The sequence below is a fragment of the Hypomesus nipponensis genome, chromosome 14 (assembly GCF_054491055.1).
Source record: "Hypomesus nipponensis isolate SF chromosome 14, ASM5449105v1, whole genome shotgun sequence".
Taxonomy (NCBI): Eukaryota; Metazoa; Chordata; class Actinopteri; order Osmeriformes; family Osmeridae; genus Hypomesus; species Hypomesus nipponensis.
Genome location: NC_140374.1, coordinates 6,261,344 through 6,275,393, shown reverse-complemented (window position 1 = coordinate 6,275,393; position 14,050 = coordinate 6,261,344). Strand labels below are relative to the sequence as shown.

Here is a 14,050-nt window from a genome sequence, read left to right as displayed (position 1 = left end):
AAAAGTCTCATTAATATTAAATAATGCATGTTAATGTTTTATTTAGAAAACTATATAGGTCAAACAATGAGTGCAAAGCCTTATAGTAGCTGGACACATACAACCAAGGTTATTTCCAAACGGAAGTTCTAAAATGAGGAGCGATACTTGCCATGCACCCGTCCGACAACAGATTACTCCTGACAGTGCATTTCACTGACAAACTGAATACGAAAGTAGAATACGAATCTGTTATTGTGAGAAAGTCTGTACCTTCATCTTCTTTAAGACATCATAGTAAACTATGTAGGGAATGTGTCTTTGCTAAACTGCAAAGGGGGGGGGGGGGAATGGGAGGGGGGGTTGGAAGTAGGAGGGGATGGGGGGTGTGGTGGATGTTGGAGGGTGGGATGAAAGAGGAGGAGGGGAATGAGCTCATTTGATGACTCAGGTCTGTTAGTCCAAGGGTCTGGCAAAAGGACAGAAATCGTTTACAAAAAGCGTTTTTCACCATTGAACGCTACACATCCTTGAATCACAATATGTAGTGTCATTGATAATGCACCTCCATTGACCACAAGAGAGGCCTTCCCAGACAAAATAACACAGATTCTGAGAACATGCTGCAGTTAACTTGAAACCATGTCACAGCTGTTTAACAAGGGCCAAAGCAAGCAGGCAAGCACACACTGGTCAGCACAAAATAACCTCACGTTCAACGCTAAGTCAATGGCTTTCACCTGTTTTACCAGTACGCTGTACAAAAACATTAAACTAGTAGTGACCTCAAGTGGCCACCATTGGAACTGTTATGACTGCAGGTAGTCAGCTCTCAGAGGGAGACGTATTCGAGCCACCACTCCGGAGATTTCTGCCCTTCCGTAATTGTTGAATCAATTATTCTACTGGCATAGGGATAGTAAATAGGTTCATTAAATCCTCAACAATCTTTCTGTCTATTTACATGCAATTTATGGGATCGTTTCAAGGGTCGTTGTTTGTCTCCGTTTCAGTTCAGTTCTAACCGACCGGGCATGACGGGACTCTGCACAGTACAACATAATCATGCTCTGTGTCACTTCTAGCATAGTTATCAGATCAGAATCAGATAAGATTTTTGAGCTATCTGTCTCAACATCTTAAAGACACATTTATGCGGTACAGTATTTACAAAGGCTTCTATTGGAAATAACCATTCCTATAATCAATCAGGAAGAGTCAAAGTAGAAATGGAGGGCATTCTTAATATACTTTCCTAACGAGAATCGTTAAGAAACAATATTTTCACATGTGAATTTGGTCTTGGCTTCTTCTGAGTCGTTCACACGCACACATCGCTTCAGAAAGGTTGCATGATGTCCCAACCATTCCCATGGGTAAAAGGTCCAATCTTCATTTTTTACAGTTCCATAAATCACACCCAACACAAGGAATGTAAGGATTAAGTCAAAAGAACACACCTAATTATGACTTACTTAGACAAAGTATATTTATCCATCCTTCACTCAAATTAAAGTTTTTCCACACAATACAGCCGTACTCTATCTGAAGTTAGTTCTAAAGACAGCAAGGTTTGGATTACATAGCTAGGAACCCTGGAAGTGCAACGTTGTCCTACAGGAATGACGAACAAAACAAAGAATTTGTATTTAAATTATGTAAAGACCTACAGGTAAAATGGGCTGTAAAAGGCCTACATACAGTCCTGTTTTGGTCTCAACCATACTTGAGAATAAATCATAAAGAAACAACGGTAGCCTAAAACTGAAGTACAAATTATGAAATGTATGACTATTAGTTTTGACAATTCAGCAGTCCACAGGTAAACCATTACTGTATCTTAGTTCGAACAAGAGAATGGAAAAAATGTACAGTACCTACTGGGTGTCCCTTTTTTTTAAGTACCTCACTACTGCTCTTGATAAGGACACAGTGCACCAAGTTAAGCCTTCTTTGACATAAGTAAGCATATTCATGGAAGGAGTCATAAAACATGCTTCTGAAAAACTCAATCTGGGTGCCAGGGAACCAGACCACAGTCTGAGGTTAAGAGTGGAGAAAAGACACCTTTCCCCACAGCCCTGGTTCCTGGTTCTGGTTCTGGGTGGCAGGGCTAGGCCTCAGACTCCAGGTCCTCCTGGCTTGCCTCGGCTGCCGTGTCTCCAGTCTCTGCATCCAGGAGGAGGAACTTGCCATCGTTGGTCAGGGGCATCGATTTCATCAGCTGGGCCAGGGCGGCTGGGTCCTAGGAGACAGGTCAACAAGCATAGGGTTCGATGATTTATTCTAGGTTTTGATTGGTCGCTAGGCACCTGTCAAGACGGAGCAGCACCAACCCATTCCAGTGTACCTGCAGGCCTACCTGTACTTGCTAAGGGTACAAAGGCACTTGAACAGGAATGACAAGCTGTTGATTTACTACATGATGGTAAATGTATGTCTTGCACGTCAAGCATGTTTTCGTAGATATCATGTTTACCTTCTTGGCCTCTATGATATCCTTCCCCAGACTTATCGTGTAACAAATCTGTGAATAGAGACATATAAAGTCATTTACATTGTTCCATCAGTCGTATTTTGGGGGTTTATAAAATGTTTCATCGTGACCCATCACATTCAGGGCATGAAGACGAGGGAAGGTACCTTCTCTCCCTCTGTGTTACTCTCGAAGATGAAGGAGCTGAAGGAGGCCTGGCCCTCCTCCTCCCCCTCGCTCCAGTCACGCCCCTCCACCACGAAGCCCATGAGCCGTCCGTTCTCCTGGTGGGCTGCAAACACGCTCACGTCCTGCAGCTGGAACTGGGTACACCACACACACTGGGTTTACATTGGCTGTATTGTGGATACTATGAGAGCAGAAGCTCATCGAGGGTTAGGATTGATCTCTTCTAGGTTTCGATGTGCTTCTCGGAAACGGTCAAGTGGAGCAGGACCAAATCATTCCAATGTACGTCAAATTGTTACAAATGGTTCAAATAAACTTGAAATTTGAGTTTGTCTAGATAGGCCAGATCCTGGACTCTGATGGCATCTCATTGGTTAAGAACTGGTTGTGAAAAGTTCCAAGACATCGTTTTCTGGATATGTTGTATTGTCATACAAATGAAACGAGCAGAAAGTTGACCAGACTTACACTTATTCGCGTGACCTGTGTTTGAGGGTCAATCAACCTGTCATGAAAAAAAAAAAATGTTAGTCCACCTTCTAGCATCATTCCCAAAGTCTAAGACATCACACTGTGACGTCATTAAGGTTCATCTGGTTCTTTTCTAGATTGAGGTTCATGGATAAACCCATGGCCACGTTTTGTCCCCATGTGGGGTGTCTGACCTGAGGCAGCTACTGGTGACCATGAGGTGGGACTCTGTGGTTTTGAAGATGTTGTGGATGGCCCGTGCGGCCAGCACCTGCCTCATGGCCTCATAGATCACTTCCTGGTTGTGGCCCGATCGCACTGCCATGGAGCCCAGGAAACGCACGGCAAATACCTGCTGTAGTAAGGAGTCTACACACACACACGCACACACACACACAATGGTTGAACACCGCAGGACATGTACTGAATGATAAAACAGAGATGACGTCAGTGGTAAATCCTTTTGACTGAACTCTTTAGCAAAACCCTCACCATCACTTTCTGAGGAGCAGTCATCATCTGTTTCGCCAAAAGGGTTTGTGCGCCTGTGAAGGACACGCACATAATTTGTCCCTGCTGAATTTTCTGGAGGCAGACAGTGGACTGAAAATGTGTTCATTTTCATCTATACTTTACGGGGAGTATTGCGATAATGCCATTGTGAACCAGCCCCTTGACCTCCACCTCTTCCCTGCTACAGTACCCTCCCCCTCCCCCCTCCTCCTGGCTCTAGTACCCGCCAGCTGCAGTACCTGCCCCCAGCCCTATTCTGGTCCAGGAACTCAGAGGCCGGCAGCATGATGTCAAACTGGATGGGTGTGCCCGGGGCGATGAGGTCCTCCGGTTCAGCGCCCCCAGGGGGCTTCTGGGACGTGCTGCTGGAGGACTGCACCCCACCAGGCTTAGCTCTGTAGGGGGGTGGTGGGAGAGAGAGAGAGAGTGAGAGTGATAGAGAAGGAGAAGAGAGACCGCGGAAATAAATGAATAGAACAATCACACTATCTAAGAAAGGAGTCTGCCAGCCAAGACAGAAGGAAGTCTTCCTCCCCCCAGTCTAACCTGTCTGGGTTGGGAGAGCCTTCCTGTCTCTTCTCAAAGCTGGTGATGGGGGTGACAGCCTGGATGGCTGTCTGGTTCAGTCTTATGGCCACTGCCTAGCGAGGGAGGCAAGATGCAAAAGCTGTCAATAGCTGACAGTCTTGACATGTACTCGCTGTCAATTCCTAGAGGGCAAAGGTCTTTCAGGAATAGGTAAACTAACTTTGGAGGAACGGCTTCAGTTAGTGTATGTTAATACTTATTGATAATAAGCAGTATTGCCATAAAACTAATAAAGAAAATTTTTTAAAGTTTAAAGAAGGCAAGCGAATTATTAATGTTATCGATGAATTATTCATTTAAATAACACAATAGAGAAGAACTACAGAGGTACAAAGACGGTTCGTAGTCCACATACAGTGTATTTGTTTATATACAAATAGGTTGACCAAACACTCCTGTACACACACACACACACACCTTCTTTCTTTCAACACTCCCTTTTGCTTAAACACACATACACACATTCTATTGCTTTCTCAAACACGGCCACGCTTTCTTTCTCTTCTTCACCCACACGCTCTCACACCATGAAAATGTCCCCAAAGGTTTTCTTCTTAGTTTATTATTAGTCATCCAAGGGTAGTTAAACAAGACCCCATGTACACACACACACCCCCTTAACGTCAATCCTTGAAGAATGAAGACGGTGGAACTATTATGGAGGCACTATCAGTGCAATAAGATAAGATGCTGTCTGGGCAATAAAAGCTGGAACCACTTCAATGTCGGATGTGTAAAGTCCTTCAGCAGACATGCAGTAGTTCGACACAAAGCCTGACATAGTCTCGTCAAACCTTCAGTCAACCTGTTTGCGTCGGGCTCAGCAAAGGTATCATTGCAACACAGCCAGGCTTCTGGTGCGTCGCGCTGGGGTGTAAAACTCTGACTTTTTATCAACTCGTGATAACTGCTGTATGATTTTTTTTAAACACTGCGGGAAATGTCTGTTTGGGTGTGAGAGTCGGAGATGGCTGTAGAGCGAGGAGGTGAGGTACAAAGGTATTTCAAAGGGTGTGTGTGGGGGGGGGGGGGTTAAAGAGTAGTAGGGAGAGAGAAGGTGCTGCAAGAAGGAAACAAACAATCGAAAGAACAAACAAAAGAGAAAGAGGAAGAAAGAAAGCAAGTCCGGTGAATCTACCTCGGGGTTGTCAGTCAGGTAGATCTGTCTGGAGATGTTGTTTAGAGTGCAGATCCACTGTGGAGGAGACACACACACACACACACGTGTGTCAGATTTACAATGGCTCATCCCTTGTTGCATGAATGTTGTTCCAGTAAAGCCTTTTAACACGGGTCTACATGAGGCCGATGTGAGGCTAGGGATGAGAAGCTGCAAGATCTGAAAAGTACATCTCCTGTGTCCTTTTGTGACTAAATGTAAACACCAAATGGAAATGTGGGAGTTGAAATGATTTGGTTGACGCCAGATAAACTAAATGTCAGGTATGAAACGTACTTCCTCATATTCCCTCTTGCTCTCTGCTTGTAGAATCATTGATCTGGAGTGAATACGACAAATACAAAGTTCATTAGTCAAACACAAGAAACAGCGAGAAGACAACTTTGCCTCCTAAACGTGCATGCCGGCCTTAAGTATCTTCAGAGAGATAAAAGGTGGGTGAGGCGTACGTTTTACCAGTGGGAGAGGTGATTTGAAAACAGTATCGTCTGTCCTCGCACTCCACAGCCATGACTGAGCTGTTATCCAGGTCCAGGACCATACCCCCTGCCACCGCTCCGCGTGGCTGGCACATGAGATTCCCTCCCTGGGTAAAGAAGTACAGCCGATCCCAGGCTGTGGTGACAAGGCCCGTTTTACTGTGGAGCGGAAAAAAACTCAAAGTTACAGTGTGAACTGTAAATTACATTGACATGTATGCATTTTATCTTCACAAAAGAGGTCACTGATCATAACAACGAGATAGCCCCAGACATTGCAAGCAGCAAACCCATGAAGCACACATTGTGAAAAACCAAATAAGTGCCAAAGGGAAGAACCATAAGAGCATGCAGTTAAACAAGTTACAATTAAACAACATGAAACTCAAAAAGTGTAAGGGCGTACTTTTAGAAAAACAATCAACAGTAAAAAAAAAAAAAAAAAAGTTCACAGTGAGTACAATAATTTAAAACTGTTACAACTAACCAACAAGAGCAACAAGTCTCTCAATAAGAGTCATTGTGGTCCTGCAGGAAACTAACATCAGGTCCAGCCAAGCATTCCTAAGTGCCGTTGTACTCCCAGAACAAGAGCGTCTTGAGCCTTTTCTTGAAGGTGGGGAGACAGGCAGTGTCCCTGATGGAGGTGGGGAGTTGATTCCACCATTGGGGGGCCAGACAGGAGAAGAGCTTGGGCTGGGAAATGACAGTGTTCATGACTCAGCTAAGGCATTTCCTTCTGCACTGCAGCAGGCTTCTCCTCAATCAAGAAGATGATTGTGTTCATGGCCATGATGTAGGAGTTGTTGTGACTCATGCCACCAAACGGAGAACAACATGGCTGCTGATGACTTTGACAAGCACTTGAAGGGAAGGTATTCAAATAAATGCCATTCATTCTGCTGAAATTGTCTTCCCTGTGTGTTTCAGATATTTGATAAAGACGGATAGAAAGATTGCTTCTTGAAAGATGAAAAGACATCTGACAGCACTGGCATTTTACTAAATCACAGTGTCAATGGTGCAGATATTCCAACCCCAGCTGTCAAGTGGTGTTCTCTCCTCATGCATCCACACAGAAACACAATCTGACAGTAACCATCTCAACAAACTGTCGACACATTCAATTGCCCTTCTGGAACGGGTTACCTAACAGATATGTGTTTGTTTTTCCATCTAGTGTTTTTCAACTGTAATGTTAACACTCAATTACTTCCATCGCTCAAATTCCTATCTTCAGCTCTTCACGTTTCAAAGATAAGCCATGACCTGTTTTGAAAATATGAGTGACTGAAATAAGAATAGGTCAGTTGGTGAAATTGAATGAGAGCAAATCTGAAACTTCTCGTCAGGGCGAAAGACAGGAAACTTACAAAAGCAAAAGCGTAGATTTCCCTTACAAAAAATAAGTATATTAAAGTATACTATGAGTATACTGAAATATGGATAGTACACTTTTAGTTCACTTTTGATATACTTTTAAGAAGTATACTTAGAAATAGTTTACTTTTAATATACTTTTAAGTATGCTTTGAAAATAGTTCACTTTTGATATACTTTTAAGGAGTATGCTTAGAAAATAGTTCACTTTTTTTAAAGTATACTTAGAAAAAAGTTCACTTTTGATGTACTTTTTAGTATGCTTTGAAAATAGTTTACTTTTGATATACTTTTAAGAAGCATGTTTAGAAACAGAAAATGGTATACATTTCTTCTGGAGTAGGATGTACGTTGGGAGTTTTTCTGGGAGTTTTTCCTTGTCTTCCTTGAGGGTTTAGGTTGGTTGCGGGGCAGTTCTATGGGCGTATGTGAAGCCCTCTGTGACATACTTGCGTGTAAAAAGGGCTATACAAATAAATTTGATTTGATTTGATTTCTATTATTATACAGCAAAAACAGTCAAAATAATTTTTAAGTACATTACAGGTTACATTTTTTAGGTCAATCTCATTCTAATTATTCATGTCTATGAAAATCTATTATGCATTGCACATTGAATCTTCTTTTGTTACTGAAGCTGTAACCTTAATTACTGCCAAAACATTCTGAAGCCCTATACTCATACTAATAATTATCAATTGGAGTATTAATGGAAAAAAGACTAAAAAGCTACTTGAGAATTTGAAGGTTATACTGTCAAACTGACTGAAGAACGAAATAACAACGTGAAAAAATAGTGTTAAAATTTGCTGATAAGTTTGCCGTTTGTTCGAAATACAAATGTAACTTCATGAATTTCGTTTTTTGAATGTGTCTGCTTAGAATGTAGTGTTTTGTTGCGTGGTAATTGTCATTGTTGTGCTGGTTTACCATTGTAACCATGAGTTAAATGACTGTTACGTTTCATTAGAACAGCTGAATTCAGTAAATGTTTATGCCTGTGCAATAAGTAGCTTCTTTCTTTCAGAATCTGCAGTGTAACTTTGTGAGGGCCCCCGTTCTCGCCATGTGACGCAAGATCTGAGGCGTCTGAGGGGCCCCTAAACATTTTAATTTATTAGTAAGTCATAGTAAAATTAAATGTATTAAGTTTACTCCTTGAGGTACTTACATTAATTTAAAGTGCACTTGAAAGTATTGCAAAGTATACTTTGAGGCTCTTTAGTAAGTATACTTCATGAACTGAAAGTGCACTACACAGGTTACTTTAGAGTATTCCAAGGTATACTTTTAAGTACTTTAGGAAGTATACTTTATGAACTGAAAGTGCACTACAGAGGTTACTTTAGAGTATTCCAAAGTATACTTTGAAGTACTTTAGGAAGTATACTTGATGAACTGAAAGTGAACTACACAGGCTAATTTACAGTATTCAAAATTAAACCTTGAAATACAATATAAGTGTACTTTAAAGTGTACTAAATGACCTAAGTGGGCCAATTCAGTTTACTTAGTACAAGAATAGTATATAAATAAGTACACTGCTAGTATACTTTAAGTAACATAATAATAGTATACTTTTTATACTAAGTATACTTACAAAATAAACTTGAAGTATACTTTTTTTTCTAAAGGGTTGATTGGCAGTGCGCGTATGTGTGTCTGTACGTATGTATATACGTGTGCGTGTTGTTAAGGTTCTGCTTACTTCCTGATGTTGAGGTAGCCGGCCCTCTGTATGAGCGTACGGTTGACCGGCTCAGGGTCGCGGTCGGGCATGTAGACTGTGTCCTCCACAGACAGCAGCTCTCGCTGGGACGCACGCATGACCTCTGCCTCGGAATCCAGCTGGCCCTGGATGCTAACACACGCATACACACAAAAACACACAAACACATGCACATACAGAAGGAAGTTAAGAAGTTAAGGACAGTTAAGGGGTCATGGTTATGAACCATTGTACCCCCAAAAAACGTATTTCCATAAATGTTTTGGGGAAACATCTCCATACCTTTGTGTCATGGTAGATACTGAGGCTAGGAAAGTGTCCATTTTCTTGGAGACCAGATCAATGCCTTTCTTAAAGAAGCTGATCTGAGAGAGAAGGAACAGGACCAAATTCAGCCCCCTTTCTTTTCCAGGAACAATCCAGTACCATGACCTACTGACTATGAAAGCACAGTGTGTGTGTGTGTGTACGGTGGGGGGGGGGTCCAGGGGCTAGGTCTAAATACTGGGCGTTTTGCAGAGTGGTAAGGCTATGTGTGCAGTGTAGTGTGTGCATGGCAGAAGCACCTGGGCCTGTGTGTATCCCAGCATGGGCTCCAGCATGGCCACTCTCTTGCGGTACTGCAGGGCGTTCAGGGCGCAGTAATACTGCATGGACGCTTGGTGCTGCTTCCTGCGAGTGTAGGCCACCTCGCCCACTAACTCTGACTTCACCTGGAGGACCAGAGAGGGTTAGTGATTCACACGCATACACACACACACACTCGACTGAAAACAGCTCTTTGTGTGACCAGGTTGTTCCTGGGCTGTTGAGTTAAGTGCCATCCTTAAAGAGCACTCTCCCAGCATTTACAGTGCATTATTGTGGTACAGTCTGTTGTATATTTCAATCAATGAGAAAACTGTTGATCAATGCAGTCTAGAAAGTACTCCATTGCCCTCCGTCCTTACCTTCTCATTCTCCTTCTTCTTGGGCAGTCTGCTGTACCTGACCATAGCTGCTTCATGCTCTGCCCATGGAGACACATCGAGAAGACAATTTGAACACTGGTTGCGAATTGAATAAACTCAAAGTAAAATCTAATTGTTTTGTCGCTTTCTACATACCATCAGTGGCAATGCCAAATATCTCTCTCAGTGTGCTTATCTCTGAAAAAGTCAAATTCAAAGGTCAGAGATTCAAAAAAATGTACATAACAGACACCAAACCTGATGACTCACCACAGTCACACAGCAGAACAGCAAAGCTACATCACCAGCTATGTTGTCTGTGATGAACAGATGTTTACCTGTGAGGTCCTTTTCTCTGAACTGAATCATGGGAAACACCATCTTGTCAGCCATTTGTGTGGCCAGCTCAGAGTGCAAAGCATTTAGCTGTGAAGGGGGGAGAACACATGAGATGTTCAGTCATAGCTCTGCATTAGGACATCATAAAGAAAACTACAATAACCAGAAGTACCACATCCATTTCCTGTTTATGTCAGCCATTAGGTGTGTTCGACTTCATGCGGCGACGGCGGCGCCGACAGACGGCTGCAGTCGGCTGCATTGAAGCTGAGAATGCCTTTGGCTGCTTCAAGTCAGCCGGGCTGCATGTGGCTGCAGGCGACGCCGGCGTGCATGAAGTCGAACGCACCTATTATCTTTGACTGGCTGACCCTTAATAATAATACAAATAATAATACTGCATGTTATTTATAGTGTGCCCTTTATTGGCAAGGCACTGTCAGGGTGCTATAGATTTTAAAAAGAAGAAAGGTCCCTTGGTGATTACACAGATATTTGAATTCGTAAGAATTCTAAAGCAACACTAACATTCAGAAACAAACTGTGTTAAACCCTTAATGAACACGATCATCTTGCCACCCCTTCCAGTTCAGTGTGGGACAAATTCCACCTGCTCAGGCTTAGCCTATATCCTGCCATCTGATGTCTGCTCCAAGTTGTTAGTCCACATGGGCAAGCCCACAAGCACCGTGTTAGTTTCTGCTCCAAAGCCCGTGTCGTCGGACAGGCTATGCCCCCCCCCCCCCCCCTCCCCCTGCTGCTGAGGAAGACTAGTCCATCTGTTCCTTCTCTTTCTACCCCTCTAACTCTCTTCCTCCACCATTCTGATCCTTCACCGACTCCTCTTCCACAGACATCCGGCCCCGTCTGTGGCAGGGTGACAGTCTAGGATCAGTGACAGCGCAGTTTAGTGTCATGCTGGTGGACCCCGTATTGTTACTTCAGCAGACACTTTTATGCAATGTGACATACGGAGGAGAATTTTGAACCTGTGACCTCTTGATCCGCGGTCAAATCTCAATCCCTGAGCTCTAATTCCTGTACAGTGTTCACACTGTCGGGCTGGCAGAGAACTCCTTCTTTTCTAATGTTTCACTCCTCCCCTTTTCACTTTCTTTGTCACCACATACGGATGCAAACAGGTACACACAAATATTTGCACGCTCAACATTTAATAAACACTGAATATAAAGAGTTCTCACCTCCCCCACAGTTTTGGCAAAATGCTGTAGTGTGTTGATCACCTCCTCGTCACCTTTTCCAAGAGCAAAGTTCTGATGAAGACAGAAGGAGTTTTAGGTTGAACCACAAAAAACCCAGAATCCAACACACCTACAGGACATAATAGTTAGCACTGGGGCTGTGAAAATAGAAATACAGACTTCTTCCTAGAATTTGTCATGTTTGTGTCCTTGGCAGCTAAACCGTTCCCTCACTCTGACGACCATAATACTGTTAGAACTATTACTTCTGATCCTTGATCTTCTGCTGTACTTTCTACATGTGTGATATTTGTCGGTTGCTTTGGATAAAAGTGTCTGCTAAATGAATACATTGAAATATAAGTAAAAAGTGACTGGAAAACTTATGGTCCAATATGCAAATCAAATCCTTCATAATATATTGACACAGTCCCAACACCAATCCAGTATATACAACTGTATGCAATCTCTGTGATACTTACTTTCTTCTCATATTCCAGGAGCTGCTTGGAAAGCTGTTCGGTGGCCAGTCCCATCTCACTCTTGGATGAGGGGCAGAGGGGGGGGCAGACAGGGGGAGGGGCAGCGGGGGGGGGGGGGGGGGGCAGAAGGGGGGGGGGGGCAAAGGGAGTTTGTTGTGTTAGTGAATTTGTCAGTTTATTTCCTGAGACCTCCAGAAAGCTATCTTACGATACATCAATCAACACATACCGGTAATTGGACTGTGTTTGTGTGTGAGGGAGTGTGTATGGTGTGTATAATGTGTGTGTGTGCGTGTGTGAGTGAGTGTTCAAGACGTACATGAAGTGTGCATGTATGTGTGTGTGCATTATATGTGTGTGTTACCTGGGCTCCGTACACCCTCTGCATAGACTGCAGCAGCTGGTTGGTATAGTCTGTGAGAGTCCCAGCATCCTCCTCAAACACACTGAGCAAGGAGCGCGTCTGTGGAGCAAACAGGAAGTGAGTCGGGGAGTTGACTGTTTCACAGACAGACAAGGATGTGCAGAAAGGCACACAAAGCCACGCACAGTGAAGCAGGCACACACAACACAACTGGTTGGCAACCTTGCTGTTGGCAGACCTAATATTCAACAACCCACACTGACAGACAGAATTTATTAGACAGCTAAGCAGCAGGTGTTTGCACAGACACATAGTCTTGACTCCTTAAAGGCCTGGTAAACAAACAGGTAAGGGTTTGTATATGTATATAGACGGGTGTGGAAACCTGTTGGTACTGAATAAAATCACACACCTAGCAATCGTGCATGACACATTTAACATAAATGACGTAAAACAACACATGGTTTATAATTCACATTTACTATCCCAATTCAGCTAAATCTGTGCCTTAATTTAAAGTGCAATTTAATCAAAGCTTAAGACTTCATGTCCTAATAGTTCAATAAAACTGAAATTCCAAAGTGGTGATAATTCACAAGGACATTGCAAAGTAGGCCTATACTTCCAGCCTATTATGTGGCCTACATTACATTTATTTTGACTACTTTTTACAGTGTAATGAGCTTAATGTGTGTCTATAGTCTGTTACAGTTCAATGCAACTGGAAAATTAAACTGCAAATGAAATGTTATTCTAGACAAAACGTAGACAATTCGTGAGTAATGGCATGCTTATTTGTTTATTTATTTCGTAGAATGCATTTTACTTGTAGCTCTGACAGTAAAAGCATCGTTTGAGCCGCGTGACTACAGATCTATGTCGTATCAGACTTGAAACGTTGTCTTATTGACCACTATTGGTCAAGGCCAATGGAGTCTAACATTCAAACCCCTCCCACTACAGACCATAAAATAGGCCCAATCTAAAACCAAATAATAGGGGGACTGCATATAAATAAGGTTGATGTAATCTGCTGTAAGGTTTCACACACACACACACACACACTTTGACTGGCACTAAAAAGGGATTCTTGTTAGAATACCCACTTTCTTGTTAACAGTCGAGCTTCGGTAGGAAGCGAGCATCACGTCACCCAACCAAGGGGAAAGCACATTTTCGAGTAATATGCATACGAGATGTAGACATGTAACTAGATAACAATCGCTATTATTTTGGATCAACTTCCATGGGGATACACAGCTTGAGACCTTACAACATTCCCACAACAATGAAGCAATTTAGAGCTGTCACTGTCGTGCTGCGTAAATAGGCTACTACGAAGAACGACAATGATATTTTGCGTTATCGTTCATCTCTCCACAGCACAGGATGTATCAAACATAGCATGGCCTTACCTGGGGACTGTCCTGCAAAGAATCTTCTAAGAGCAATTTATGGACGGCCGGCATCTTGTTAGTAACAGTGAGAATAGGAGAATAGGCTTGAATTATTTAGGGAGTGGACTCTCTTTCCCAGAGAGCTTTGTGCGGATGTGGGTGACACGTGAAAGATGCAGGCGGTCCTTTCCTGACCATCCCTTATCATCAGCAAACAGTAGCTTAGTTAAACAAATTACGGATCTCAGCCATATTGACTTGAATGCAATGGAGGCAATTATTGTTTAGAATGGTAAATATATTCAGTTCACCATGGTTTTTCCCCCAGTTTT

The 14,050-nt window shown here is 42.8% G+C and overlaps 1 protein-coding gene across 1 annotated transcript; it reads right to left on the bottom strand.

The window, feature by feature from the left end:
• Positions 1-10: 10 nt before the first annotated feature.
• appl2 (adaptor protein, phosphotyrosine interaction, PH domain and leucine zipper containing 2) lies at positions 11-14,032 on the bottom strand. Its single transcript, XM_084671365.1, has 21 exons — positions 13,737-14,032; positions 12,322-12,420; positions 11,958-12,017; positions 11,476-11,547; positions 10,273-10,360; positions 10,091-10,132; positions 9,935-9,993; positions 9,551-9,697; positions 9,267-9,349; positions 8,964-9,116; positions 5,846-6,034; positions 5,673-5,715; positions 5,355-5,411; positions 4,175-4,269; positions 3,868-4,023; positions 3,608-3,660; positions 3,310-3,484; positions 3,113-3,149; positions 2,623-2,778; positions 2,459-2,506; positions 11-2,224 (listed from the first exon to the last, which is right to left on the bottom strand). Exons 1-21 carry the CDS (start codon positions 13,788-13,790, stop codon positions 2,093-2,095), a joined length of 1,998 nt encoding a protein of 665 aa, XP_084527491.1. The 5' UTR covers positions 13,791-14,032; the 3' UTR covers positions 11-2,092.
• Positions 14,033-14,050: the final 18 nt, after the last annotated feature.